We start from the raw sequence: 12,899 nt of genomic DNA, 5'->3' as shown, positions 1-12,899 counted from the left end.
GGAAAATCTCTCTGACAGTCAGAGCTCGGTCAGAAATGAAACGGGAGGCTGCGGCACAGAGCAACTTAAAGGCAGCGAGCGGACGGGGCGGAGCCATCCTGTTGTCAGCTCACCGCCCCTCCAGCCTCTCTGTGTTTCTCTCTCCTCATTAACTGTCCGATTCCAATTCAACCCGGGCCCTCCAGATTCCCAGACTCGCCTCTTTCTGTCCCGAAGACCGGGATGTTTGTTGTCGAGAAAGCTTCCTCCGAATTGAAGGCAACAATTTGGATTTAAACCCGTTTCATTGCTGCACTGATCGCGCTCTCTCACCCGATCGCGGACATTTTCTTCGTTTTTCGATTGAAATTTGAAATCACATCAAACTTAACGTTTAATTCCCACTTTAGACCTGAGCAGGGCAGCAGGGCGATCCTGTGACAGGAAAATCTTTGAATTTTACACAAGAGGGACTCTGGAATCCGGCGATGAGACGGACACACAAACACAGTGACATTAATCTCACCGGCCCGCCCCTTTAACACACTCTCGCTCACACAATGTTCACATCTGCACATTCACAGCACAAACTGTCCCAGATTTACAGCTCCCAGCACAGGGTTACCTCTCCGCTCAGCCTGTGCTGCCGATTCTCGGGGTTAGTTGTAGTTTCCCAGCTCAGTAAGTGTTAAACACTCCGAGGCCGGCGCTTCTCAGTGTCTGTTCCCCAGATTCAGGGGCAGGAGCCAATCACAGCAGGGGTGGCTTAACCCATATATGCTGTTAAGTTATTACATTGTTCGCACGCAGAAATATGTTTGATTAACGTGAAAATAGAAATTATGAGTTCACCGCCCCTCCACCCTCTCTGTCTCTCTCTCTCTCCTCCGAAAATGAGGGACATATAACAGTAACTGGTGAACATGTCTGTGGCGCTTTGGACCCGAGCCATTTACCTCTTTTTATACTTCCTTCTCATGCTTTTTCTCTCTTTCCCTCAATGGTCAATATCCAACATGCTGTAAAATTGTTGTGAAGCACCTTGGGATGTTTTACTACGTTAAAGGCGCTATATAAATAAAAGTTATTATTTCAGGTTCAGCACGGATTAGACGTAGAGTAAAGCTCCCTCTACATTGTCCCATCAAACACTCCCAATGCAGGTACAGCACGGGGTTCGATCCAGATTAAAGCGCCCTCTACACTGTCCCATCAAACACTCCCAGGGCAGGTACAACATGTGTTAGATACAGAGTAAAGCTCCCTCTACAATGTCCCATCAAATACTCCCAGGGCAGTGTCGAGGGAACTTTACTGAGATCCATCACCTCGATGAGCACAAAAATTCACCGAAAGAGGGTAACATAAACCCAACAGCTGCTCCACAACAGAGATACTGAGGGACAGAGAGTGTTCGGGACAATGACATTTCTTACTCAATAAGGTATAAATTGATCCTGTACCTCTCCCCATTAATCCTGGGCTCCACACGGGTTGAATCCTGCTGTTTCCCTTCCTGTCACAGCACTGAGCTAAAACCAGTCCATAATGCGCAGGGCTCAGGGAGGTTGGTTGCTGGGCACTACAGTGATGTCATAAAGCAGGGCCATTCAGCCCAGTGGGTCCTGTCCTTGTCCCTTTAAAGGTGGAGAGCTGGGACATCCTGTCTCAACACACATTCCCCCTGTTCATACTGAGAATCCCCAGGGAAGGCCCAAGGCCCAGAGTGTGGAACACGACCAAGGGGGAAAAAGGAGAGAAGGGGAGGTAAGTCAAGTACTAGGGAGTGAGGGACACCAAGCTTCAGGTTTAGAGTCTGTAAACTTCAGGAGGGACAGACCGAGTTCAGTAGTTTCAGGATCCAGGGAGAGAACAAGGAGCAGATTTGGAGACTGGTGTGGATTCCAGCACAGTGAGGATGTGGAGGGAGGGAGATTGTGTAGGGCCATGTTTTAGGGGTGTAGGAGGAACAAGAGAGGAAAGGTCAGAGGAGCAATTACTGCAGCTATGTTCATAGTGAGAGAGAAGGTGGGAGTTAGAGTGGACCATGGAGTCTGTTAAACTGTCTGTGTGCTGTGACCAGCTTTCCTTCTGTTAAAAATAGCCTCCTGTAGCCCATTAAATTCCACCAATGTCCTTTGGTCCAGTCTCTCTTTGTAAAACATCGGCTGTTATTAAAGCTTCTTATTCTGACTCACTCACAGAGAGAAATGAGCTGCAGAACTGGCCACACTATCAGCTTTAAGGAGACATTTCCATTTGGAGATCGGATTGCCCATTGAGTTTGACTAAATTGATGTTAAAGTAACAATGCTGCTTTGCCCCGTGACAATAACACATCAGAATATTTCCCACAGGTTAAAATCCAATATTACAGGGACTCACTGCCCTGGATGGTTGAAGTGGACCCTGTCATATAATAGAATTTTCTGTCCTGTCATCTTGTAGATTCATCTTTTAGAATGTTGTGGGAACTCAGTTTTCAGATGGGATTTAATGACCGACTGAATCCTGCCAGACAGGGAGCAGATAATCAGCCTCTCCCAGTATCGATGAGTTTCCAGCTGGGATGAGGAACTGAACTCATTCCCACACTCCCATTTCCATGGTTTCTCCATGGTGGCGGTGTCCTCATGTTTCTCCAGGTTCAATATCCAATGGCTGATGAAATACAGGTTCCAATGAATACATTGACTGTTAGATGTTGATGGGATGTTTGGTTTAAGCTTCCCGTCTGTAAATCCTCCCTGTCTCGGCTATATACTGCTTTTCTGGACTGCAACCGTTCAAGAAAGTGGCTCACCATCACCTTCTCAAGGACAGTTAGGTATGGGCAATAAATGATGGCCTTGCCAGTGCTGCCCACATACCAGGAATTTTTTAAAAAGTAAGGAAGAAACCAGTCAGGATTGGAAAACTATTGACAAAGAATTCAAGGGGTTCTTCCATTTGGGATCGTTATTTATTTTGTCCACTCAAGGAGTTAGATAACAGACTTTCACCTGCAAATATAGAGCTGGATTATTGGGCCGTGATGTGTTTACTTTTGTTGAGTACATTTGCTGAGTGGATTTAAATTGAAAACTAGGTTTGCAGGCATGATTCTCTATCCACACATCGAAAGTGAGAGAGATGCTGTGGGGCACACGCTAAGTCCAGTAGCTGGAAGTGATTAACAGACTGGGTTTTGTGTTTAGTGACCCCAGGCGTGTTACCGATACCATCCCTGGATACCAAGGCTAGGAGAGGCACTCTAAAAGGTATGGAGATCTGGGACTTGTCCATGAGAGAAATGAAAGATATGAGAACTGAAATGATCTAGAGTTAAAAAGGAGAAAAGATCCAAAAATGGAACAGTCTGTAACAGGACACCAATTAGTCTCCTCTTACCTTGGAGATGTCAAGGACATGACACATTGTGTTTGAAACAAAATCCAGCCCAGTTATTGGGGTTATCAGCAGAAACAAACCCCAACTGTCAGAATGAACATGGTTCAGTCCTGGATGTGATTGTTGGGGCAGGAGAGCGGCCTCTCCCCAGTGTGAACTCACTGGAGTGTCAGAAGGTTAGATGACTGATTGAATCCTTTCCCACACACACAGCAGGTGAACAGCCTCTCCCAGTGTGAACTTGTTGGTGTCTCAGCAGGTTGGATGAGGTAGTGAATCCCTTCCCACAATCAGGGCAGATGAATGGTCTCTCCCCAGTGTGAACTCGTGTGTGCCTCAGCAGTTGGGATGACTGAGTGAATCCTTTCCCACACACAGAGCAAGTGAACGGCCACTCCCCAGTGTGAGTATGTTGGTGTGTCAGCAGATCATTTTTTATTTTAAAACTCTTCTCACAGTCAGAACATTTAAAAGGTCTCTCCCCAGTGTGAACTCGCTGGTGTGTCAGCAGGATGGATGAACGACTGAATCTCTTCCCACATACGGAGCAGGTGAACGGTCTCTCCCTAGTGTGAGTGCGTTGGTGATTCATCAGCTCATTTGTGCTTTTAAAGCTCTTCTCACAGTCAGAACATTTAAAAGGTCTCTCATCAGTGTGAAATCGCTGGTGTGTCAGCAGGTTGGATGAGTGAGTGAATCCCTTCCCACACTCTGAGCAGGTGAACAGCCTCTCCCCAGTGTGAACTCGCTGGTGTGTCAGCAGGTTGGATAACCGAGTGAATCGTTCACCACACACTGAGCAGGTGAACGGCCTCTCTCCAGTGTGAGTGCGTTGATGATTCAGCAGATCCCTTGTGCTTTTAAAGCTCTTCTCACAGCCAGAACATTTAAAAGGTCTCTTATTGGTGTGAATAAGTTGGTGAGACGTGAGGTGGGATAACTGAGTGAATCCCTTCCCACACACGGAGCAGGTGAATGGCCGCTCCCCAATGTGGATTCGCTTGTGCACTGTGAGGTGGGATGACACAGTGAATCCCTTCCCACACACTGAGCAGGTGAACGGCCTCTCCCCAGTGTGAACTCGCTGGTGTCTCACCAGGCGGGATGAGAAAGTGAATCCCTTCCCACACACGGAGCAGGTGAACGGCCTCTCCCCGGTGTGAATTCGCTGGTGTTCCGTGAGCGTGGATGACTGCCTGAATCTCATTCCACAGTGAGAGCAACTGAACGGTCTCTCATCAGTGTGAATCTGCTGGTGTCTCACCAGGTGGTATGACTGAGTGAATCCCTTCCCACACACGGAGCACGTGAATGGCCTCTCCCCAGTGTGAACTCGCTGGTGATTCAGCAAAATGGATGACTGAGTGAATCCCTTCCCACAGTCCCCACATTCCCACGGTTTCTCCATGGTGCGGGTGTCCTTGTGTCTCTCCAGGTTGGACGATCAGTTGAAGCCTCGTCCACACACAGAACACGTATACAGTTTCTCCCCGCTGTGAATGGTGCGATGTTTTTTCAGGCTGTGTAACTGGTTAAAGCTCTTTCCACAGTCAGTGTACTGGAACACTCTCACTCGGGTGTGTGTGTCTTGGTGCTTTTCCAGTCACACTAATGTTTGAAATCTTTTTCCACAAACAGAACAAACATTTCTCCTTCCACTTTCACGGTCCGATGATATTCAGGTTGCAATGAATCGAGTGACTGTCACATCTTGATGTGATGTTTGGTTTAAGTTTCCCGTCTGTAAATTCTCCCCTTCTAATACCCTGTAAAAGGAGTTTACAAAAGTCATCACTAAGTACAGGATAGAAAGTTAGAACAGACAATTCTAATATTTATGGAACATTCTTTCCTCTTTTGTTCCCCAAAACATGTGGTCCAATCAAACAAATAGCAGAAAAAATAAGCAACAAAGTCACAACAATAGCAAAGGGAACCTTCCCAACTAAACCAGGATGTTGTTACCAGTGTCTATGACACACTCTGTATGCTGAGGTGGAACATATGAAGTGTACCAATGGACACTGCATTCTCCAGGGCCACTCAGACAAGACCGCGGAAGATAGGCAGGCAGCCAGAGCAACCACCCACCATTGGTCCCCTGGCCATCCTGGACCTACAAATTGCTGTTTTAGCCAGGTCCAAGGGAAGGTCCAGGAGAAGAACCAGCAGCTTGTTCACACTGTTCAGAAACCATTTAAATGTTCTGACTTTGGGAAGAGCTTTAAAACACCCAGGTAGCTGAAGGGACACCAGCGAGTTCACACTGATGAGGCCATTCAAATGTTCCGACTGTGGGAAGAGCTTTAAAAGACCCAGGAAGTTGAAGGGACACTAGCGAGTTCATTGAAAGGACACTGGGGAGAGGCCGTTCACCTGCTCCGAATGTGGGAAAGGATTCACTGAGTCATACATGCTGAAGACACCAACTTGTTCACACTGATGAGAGACCCTTTAAATGTTCTGACTGTGGGAAAGCTTTAAAAGCTCCGGGGAGCTGAAGAGACGCGAGCTCATTCACACTGGTGAGAGGCTGTTCACCTGCTCCGTATATGGGAAGGGATTCACTTAGTCATCCACCCTCCTGTCACATCAGCCTGTTCACACTGACGAGAGACCCTTTAAATGTTCTGACTGTGGGCAGTGCTTTAAAAGCTCCAAGAGCCTTAAGAGACACCGGCGTGTTCACACTGATCATAGAATCCTACAGCACAGAAGGAGGAGCTTCGGCCCTTCATGTCTGTGCTGCCATTTTGAAAGAGCTGTCCAATTTAGTCCCCTACCCCAGCTTTATCCCCATAACCCTACAATCTTGTCCCCTTCAAGTACATGCCCAATTGCTGTTTGAAAGTTCCTATAGAACCTGATTCCACCATCCTTTCAGATGGTGCATTCCAGACCTTAACATCCCTCTGTGTGAAAATATTTCCCCGCTAGTTCTTGTGGCAATTATTTTAAATCTGTGCCCTTTGGTTACTGACCATTTTGCCAGAGGAAACAGTTTCTCCCTACTTGCTCTATCATAACCCCTCCTAACTTTGAATACCTCTATTAGGTCTCACCTTAATCTTCTCTGCTCGAAGGGGAACAATCCCAGCTTCTCTACTCTCCACATAACTGAAGTCCGCCATCCCTGGTAACATCGTGGTAAAGCTCCTCTGTACCCTCTCCAAGGCCTTGTCATCCTTCCGAAAGTGTGGTGCCAAGAACTGTACACAAGTCTCCAGCTGAGGCTAAAACCGTGCAGCCATACAGAGCTCTGATTGGAAACATAGAAAATAGGTGCAGGAGTAGGCCATTTGGCCCTTCGAGCCTGCACCATCATTCAATAAGATCATAGCTGATCATTCACCTCAGTACCCCTTTCCTGCTTTCTCTCCATACCCCTTGATCCCTTTAGCCGTAAGGGCCACATCTAAGTCCCTCTTGAATATATCTAACGAACTGGCCTCAACAACTCTCTGTGGTAGAGAATTCCACAGGTTCACAATTCTCTGAGTGAAGAAGTTTCTCCTCATCTCGGTCCTAAATGGCTTACTCCTTATCCTTAGACTGTGATCCCAGGTTCTGAACTTCTCCAACATCGGGAACATTCTTCCTGCATCTAACCTGTCCAGTCCCGTCAGAATTTTATATGTTTCTATGAGATCCACTCTCATTCTTCGAAACTCCAGTGAATACAGGCCCAATCGATCCAGTCTCTCCTCATAGGTCAGTCCTGCCATCCCAGGAATCAGTCTGGTGAACCTTCGCTGTACTCCCTCAATAGCAAGAACGTCCTTCCTCAGATTAGGAGACCAAAACTGAAAACAATATTCCAGGTGAGGCCTCACTCACCAAGGCCCTGTACAACTACAGTAAGACCTCCCTGCTCATATACTCAAATCCCCTAACTATGAAGGTCAACATTGTATTTGCCTTCTTCACCGCCTGCTGTACCTGCATGCCAACTTTCAATGACTGATGTACCATGACACCCAGGTCTTGTTGCACCTCCCCTTTTCTTAATCTGCCGCCATTCAGATAATATTTTGCCTTTATGTTTTTGCCACCAAAGTGGATAACCTCACATTTATCCACATTATACTGCATTTGCTCACTCGCCTAACCTGTCCACATCACCCTGCAGCCTCTTAGCATCCTCCTCACATCTCACACAGCCACCCAGCTTAGTGTCATCTGCAAACTTGGAGATATTACACTCAATTCCTTCATCTAAATCATTGATGTATACTGTAAATAGCTGGGGTCCCAGTACTGAGCCTTGCGGTACCCCACTAATCACTGCCTGCCATTCTGAAAAGGACCTGTTTATCCCGACTCTACTTCCTGTCTGCCAACCAGTTCTCTATCCACGTCAATACATTACCCCAACACCATGTGCTTTAATTTTGCACACCAATCTCTTGTGTGGGACCTTGTCAAAAGCCTTTTGAAAGTCCAAATACACCACATCCACTGGTTCTCCATTGTCCAGTCTACTAGTTACATCCTCAAAGAATTCTAGAAGATATGTCAAGCATGATTTCCCTTTCATAAATCCATGCTGACTTGGACCCATCCTGTCACTGCTTTCCAAATGCGCTGCTATTTCATCTTTAATAATTGATTCCAACAGTTTCCCCACTACTGATGTCAGACAAACCAGTCTATAATTCCCCGTTTTCATTCTCCCTCCTTTTTAAAAAAAGTGGTGTTACATTAGCTACCCTCCAGTCCATAGGAACTGATCCAGAGTCGATAGACTGTTGGAAAATGATCACCAATGCATCCACTATTTCTAGAGCCACTTCCTTAAGTACTCTGGGATGCAGACTATCAGGCCCTGGAGATTTATCGGCCTTCAATCCCAACAATTTCCCTAACACAATTTCCAGACTAATATGGATTTCCTTCAGTTCCTCCTTCTCACCAGACCTTCGGTCCCCGAGTATTCCTGGAAGGTTATTTGTGTCTTCTTTAGTGAAGACAGAACCAAAGTATTTGTTCAATTGGTCTGCCATTTCTTCGTTCCACCTGATTCTGACTGCAAGGGACCTACATTTGTTTTCACTAATCTTTTTCTCTTCACATATCTATAGAAGCTTTTGCAGTCAGATTTTATGTTCGCAGCAATCTTCCTCTCAACTATTTTCCCCCTTCTAATTAAACCCTTTGTCCTCCTCTGCTGAATTATAAAATTCTCCCAGTCCTCAGGTTTTCTGCTTTTTCTGGCCAATTCATATGTCTCTTCCTTGGATTTAACACTATACTTACTTTCCCTTGTTAGCCACGGTTGAGCCACCTTCCCCATTTTATTTTTACTCCAGACAGGGATGTACAATTGTTGAAGTTCATCCATGTGATCTTTAAATGTTTGCCATTGCCTATCCACCGTCAACCCCTTAAGTATAATTCACCAGTCTATTCTAGCCAATTCACGTCTCATACCGTCGAAGTTACCTTTCCTTAAGTTCAGGACCTTAGTCTCTGAATTAACTGTGTCCCTCTCATCTTAATAAAGAATTCTACCATATTATGGTCACTCTTTCCCATGGGGCCTCGCACAACAAGATTGCTAATTAGTCCTTTATCATTACACATCACCCAGTCTAGGATGGCCAGCCCTCTAGTTGGTTCCTCGACATATTGGTTTGGAAAACCATCCCTAATACACTACAGGAAATTCTTCTCCACCGTATTGCTACCAGTTTAGTTTGCCCAATCTATATGTAGATTAAAGTCGCCCATGATAACTGCTGTACCTTTTTGCACGCATCCCTAATTTCTTGTTTGATGCTGTCCCCAACCTCACTACTACTGTTTGGTGGTCTGTACACAACTCCCACTCGCGTTTTCTGCCCTTTGCTATTCCGCAGCTCCACCCATAGAAATACTACATCATCCAAGCTAATGTCCTCCCTTACTATTGCGTTAATTTCCTCTTTAAGCAGCAAAGTTATCCCACCTCATTTTCCTTTCCGTCTATCCTTCCTAAATGTTGAATACCCCTGGATGTTGAGTTCCCAGCCATGATCACCCTGGAGCCATGTGTCCGTGATGCCAATTATACCATATTCATTAATTGCTGCCTGTGCAGTTAATTCGTCCTCCTTATTACAAATACTCCTCGCATTGAGGCACAGATCCTTCAGGCTTGTCTTTTTAACACATTTTGCCCCTTTAGAAGTTTGCTGTAATGTGGCCCTTTTTGATTTTTGCCTTGGGTTTCTCTGCCCTCCACTTTTACTTTTCTTCTTTCTATCTTTTGCTTCTGCCCCCATTCTACTTCCCTATGTCTCCCTGCATAGGTTCCCATTCCCTGCCATATTAGTTTAACCCACCCCAACAGCACTAGCAAACAGTCCCCCAAGGACATTGGTTTCGGTCTTGCACAGGTGCAGACCATCCTGTTTGTACTGGTTCCACCTCCCCCAGAACGGTGCCAATGTCCCAGGAATTTGAATTCCTCCCTTCTGCACCACTCTTCAAGCCACATATTCATCTTAGCTATCCTGCGATTCCTACACTGACTAACACGTGACACTGGTAGCAATCCTGAGATTGCTACCTTTGAGGTTCTACTTTTTAATTTGACTCCTAGCTCCTTAAATTCACCTTGTAGGACCTCATCCTGCTTTTTACCTGTATCGTTAGTACCACGTTAGTATATGCACCACGACAACTGACTGTTCACCCTCCCTTTTCAGAATGCCTTGCACCTGCTCCGAGACATTCTTGACCCTTGCACCAGGGAGGCAACATACATCCTGGAGTCCCGATTGCGGCCGCAGAAATGTCTATCTATTCCCCTTACAATAGAATCCCCTACTACTATAGCTCTCCTACTCTTTTTCCTGCCCTCCTGTGCAGCAGAGCCACCCACAATGCCATTGACTTGGCTGGTGCTGGCCTCCCCTGATGAGTCATCCGCCCCAGCAGTACCCAAAACAGTGTATCTGTTTTGGAGGGGGATGACCGCAGGGGACCCTGGCACTACCTTCCTTCCACTGCTCTTCCTGTTGGTCTCCCATTCCTTATCTGTTTGTGTCACCTTTACCTGCGGTAAGACCAACTCACTCAACGTGCTATTCACGGCATCCTCAGCATCGCGGATGCTCCAGAGTGGATCCAGGTGATGCTAGATCAATTGTTAAATCTGAGATTGATAACTTTTTTTTGGAAAACCAAAGATATTATAGGATATGAACCAAAGATGGGTGTGTAGAATTAGGTCGCAGATCAGCCCTGACCTCATTGAATGACAGAACAGGCTCGAGGGGCTGAATGACCTACTCCCGTCCTATGATCCTAACTAGTGATTTGTAAAGGTTTAGTGTAACTTCCTTGCTTTTGTACTCAATGGCCCTATTTGTAAAGCCAAGTATCTCATATGCTTTCTGAACTGCCTTACCAACTTGCCGTTGCACTGTCAATGATTTGTGAATATGCACCTTCAGGTTCCTCTACCTTGCACCCCCTCAAAATATTGCAGTTAGGTTATACTGTTATCCATGTTGTTTCTCCAAAAGTGCATCACTTCACACTTATCCGCATTTTATTGCATCTGCCATGTGTCTGACCATTTCACCATTCTGTCTGTGTCCTCCTGACGTCTGCTACTATCATGCTCACTATTTACAATGTTGCCAAGTTTTGTTTCATCTGTAAACTTTGAATTGTACACCCAAACCCAAGTCCAGGTCATTTATATATAACAAGAAAAGCGATGGTGCTAATACGAACCCCTGGGGACCCCACCATACTTCCCTCCATTTAGAAACACATCTTCAGCCTCCTATGCATTAGCCAATTATATACTCAAATTACCAGCATCCCTTTAATTCCCTGTGCTTCTATTTTCCGATTAACTCATTTATGTGGTACTTTATCAAATACCTTTTGAAAGTCCATATACACATCTACTGCACTACCTTCATCAACCTGAGACTCATAGAATCATGGAAATTTACAGCTTTTCAGCCCATCGTGTCCGCGTCAGCTGACCAAGAGCTATCCAGCCCTTGGTCCGTCGCCTTGTAGGTTACAGCACTTCAAGTGCACATCCAAGCATTTTTTTAAATGTGGTGAAGGTTCCTACCTCTATCACCCTTTCAGGCAGTGAGTTCCAGACCACCACCACCCTCTGGGTGAAGACATTTCCCCTCATATCTCCTTTAAACCTTCCCCCAATTACTTTAAATCTATGCCTCCTGGTTGTTGCCCCCTCTGATGATGGAAACAGGTCCTTCATATCAACTTTATCTAGGCCCCTCATAATTTTATACACCTCAGTTAGGTCTCCCCTCATCCTTCTGTGTTCCAAATAAAACCACCGCAGCTTATCCAATCTTTCTTTATAGCCAAAATTCTCCAGTCCAGACAACATCCTCATAAATCTACTCTGTACCCTCTATAGTGTAATCACATCTTTCCTGTAAGGACTCCAGCCGTGGCCTAACCAGTGTTTTACACAGTGCTGGGAGGTGGGATTAGACTGGGTAGCTCTTTTTCGACCAACGCGGACACAAGGGGCCAAATTACCTCCTTCTGTGTTGTAATTTTTTATGATTGTATGATTAAGATTATGAAAGGGTTTAATAGGGTGGGTATAGAGAAAATGCTTCTACTTGTGGGGGAGACCAGAGCTCGAGGCCATGAATATAATACCTGTATTTCTATAGTCCCTTTAACGTAGTGAAACGTTGCAAGGCGCTTCACAGGAGCATTGTGAGATAATACAGAGCCGCATAAGTAGAAATTAGTGCAAGTGACCAAAAGCTTGGTCAAAGAGGTAGGTTTTAAGGAGCATCTTGAGGAGGAAAGAGGGGTAGAGAGAGGCGAAGAGGTTTAGGCAGGGAGTTCCAGAGCTTGGGGCCTAGGCAACAGAAGGCACGGCCACCAATAGTTGAGCGATTATAATCAGTGATGCTCAAGAGGGCAGATTTAGAGGAGCACAGATATCTCAGGGGGTTGTGAGGTTGATTACAGAGATAGGGAGGGCCGAGGCCATGGAAGGATTTGAAAATAAGGATGAGAATTTTGAAATCGAGGCGTTGTTCAATCGAAAACCAATGTAGGTCAGCGAGCACAGGGGTAATGAGTGAGCGGGACTTGGTGAGAGTTAAGAAAGGGGCAGCTGAATTTTGAATCATAGAAATTTACAGCACGGAAGGCCATTTTGACCCATTGCGTCCACACCAGTTGACAAAGAGCTATTCTGCCAAATCTCACTTTCCATCTCTTGGTCTGTAGCCCTGTAGATTACAGCACATCCAAGTACTTGTCAAATGTGGTGTAAGTTTCTGCCTCTACCACCCTTTCAAGCAGTGAGTTCCAGACTCCACCACCCTCTGGGTAAAGAAATTCCCCTCATATCTCCTCTAAACCTCCCCCTAATTACTTTAAATCTATTCCCCTGGTTGCTGACCCATTTGCCAAGGGAAACAGGTCCTTCATATCCACTCTATCCAGGCCCCTCAGAATTTTATACACCTCAGTCAGGTCTCTCATTAACCCTCTGTTATTTCATCAAAGAACTCAATCAGGTT

General features: G+C 45.8%; 1 protein-coding gene across 1 annotated transcript in view; it reads right to left on the bottom strand.

Annotated features, from left to right (window-relative positions):
• Window positions 1-2,429: 2,429 nt before the first annotated feature.
• LOC139274072 (zinc finger protein ZFP2-like) overlaps window positions 2,430-12,899 on the bottom strand; it is a 73,933-nt gene continuing 63,463 nt past the window's right edge. The window contains exons 5-6 of the mRNA XM_070891123.1: window positions 4,080-4,705; window positions 2,430-2,640 (exon numbers count right to left, since the gene is read on the bottom strand). Of these exons, the coding sequence (XP_070747224.1) occupies window positions 2,430-2,640; window positions 4,080-4,705 (837 nt within the window). The remainder of the gene's footprint in view (window positions 2,641-4,079; window positions 4,706-12,899) is intronic.

The sequence above is a fragment of the Pristiophorus japonicus genome, chromosome 9 (assembly GCF_044704955.1).
Source record: "Pristiophorus japonicus isolate sPriJap1 chromosome 9, sPriJap1.hap1, whole genome shotgun sequence".
NCBI lineage: Eukaryota > Metazoa > Chordata > Chondrichthyes > Pristiophoridae > Pristiophorus > Pristiophorus japonicus.
The sequence above is the reverse complement of the archived record's forward strand: the minus strand, read 5'-3'. Positions and strand labels throughout refer to the sequence as shown.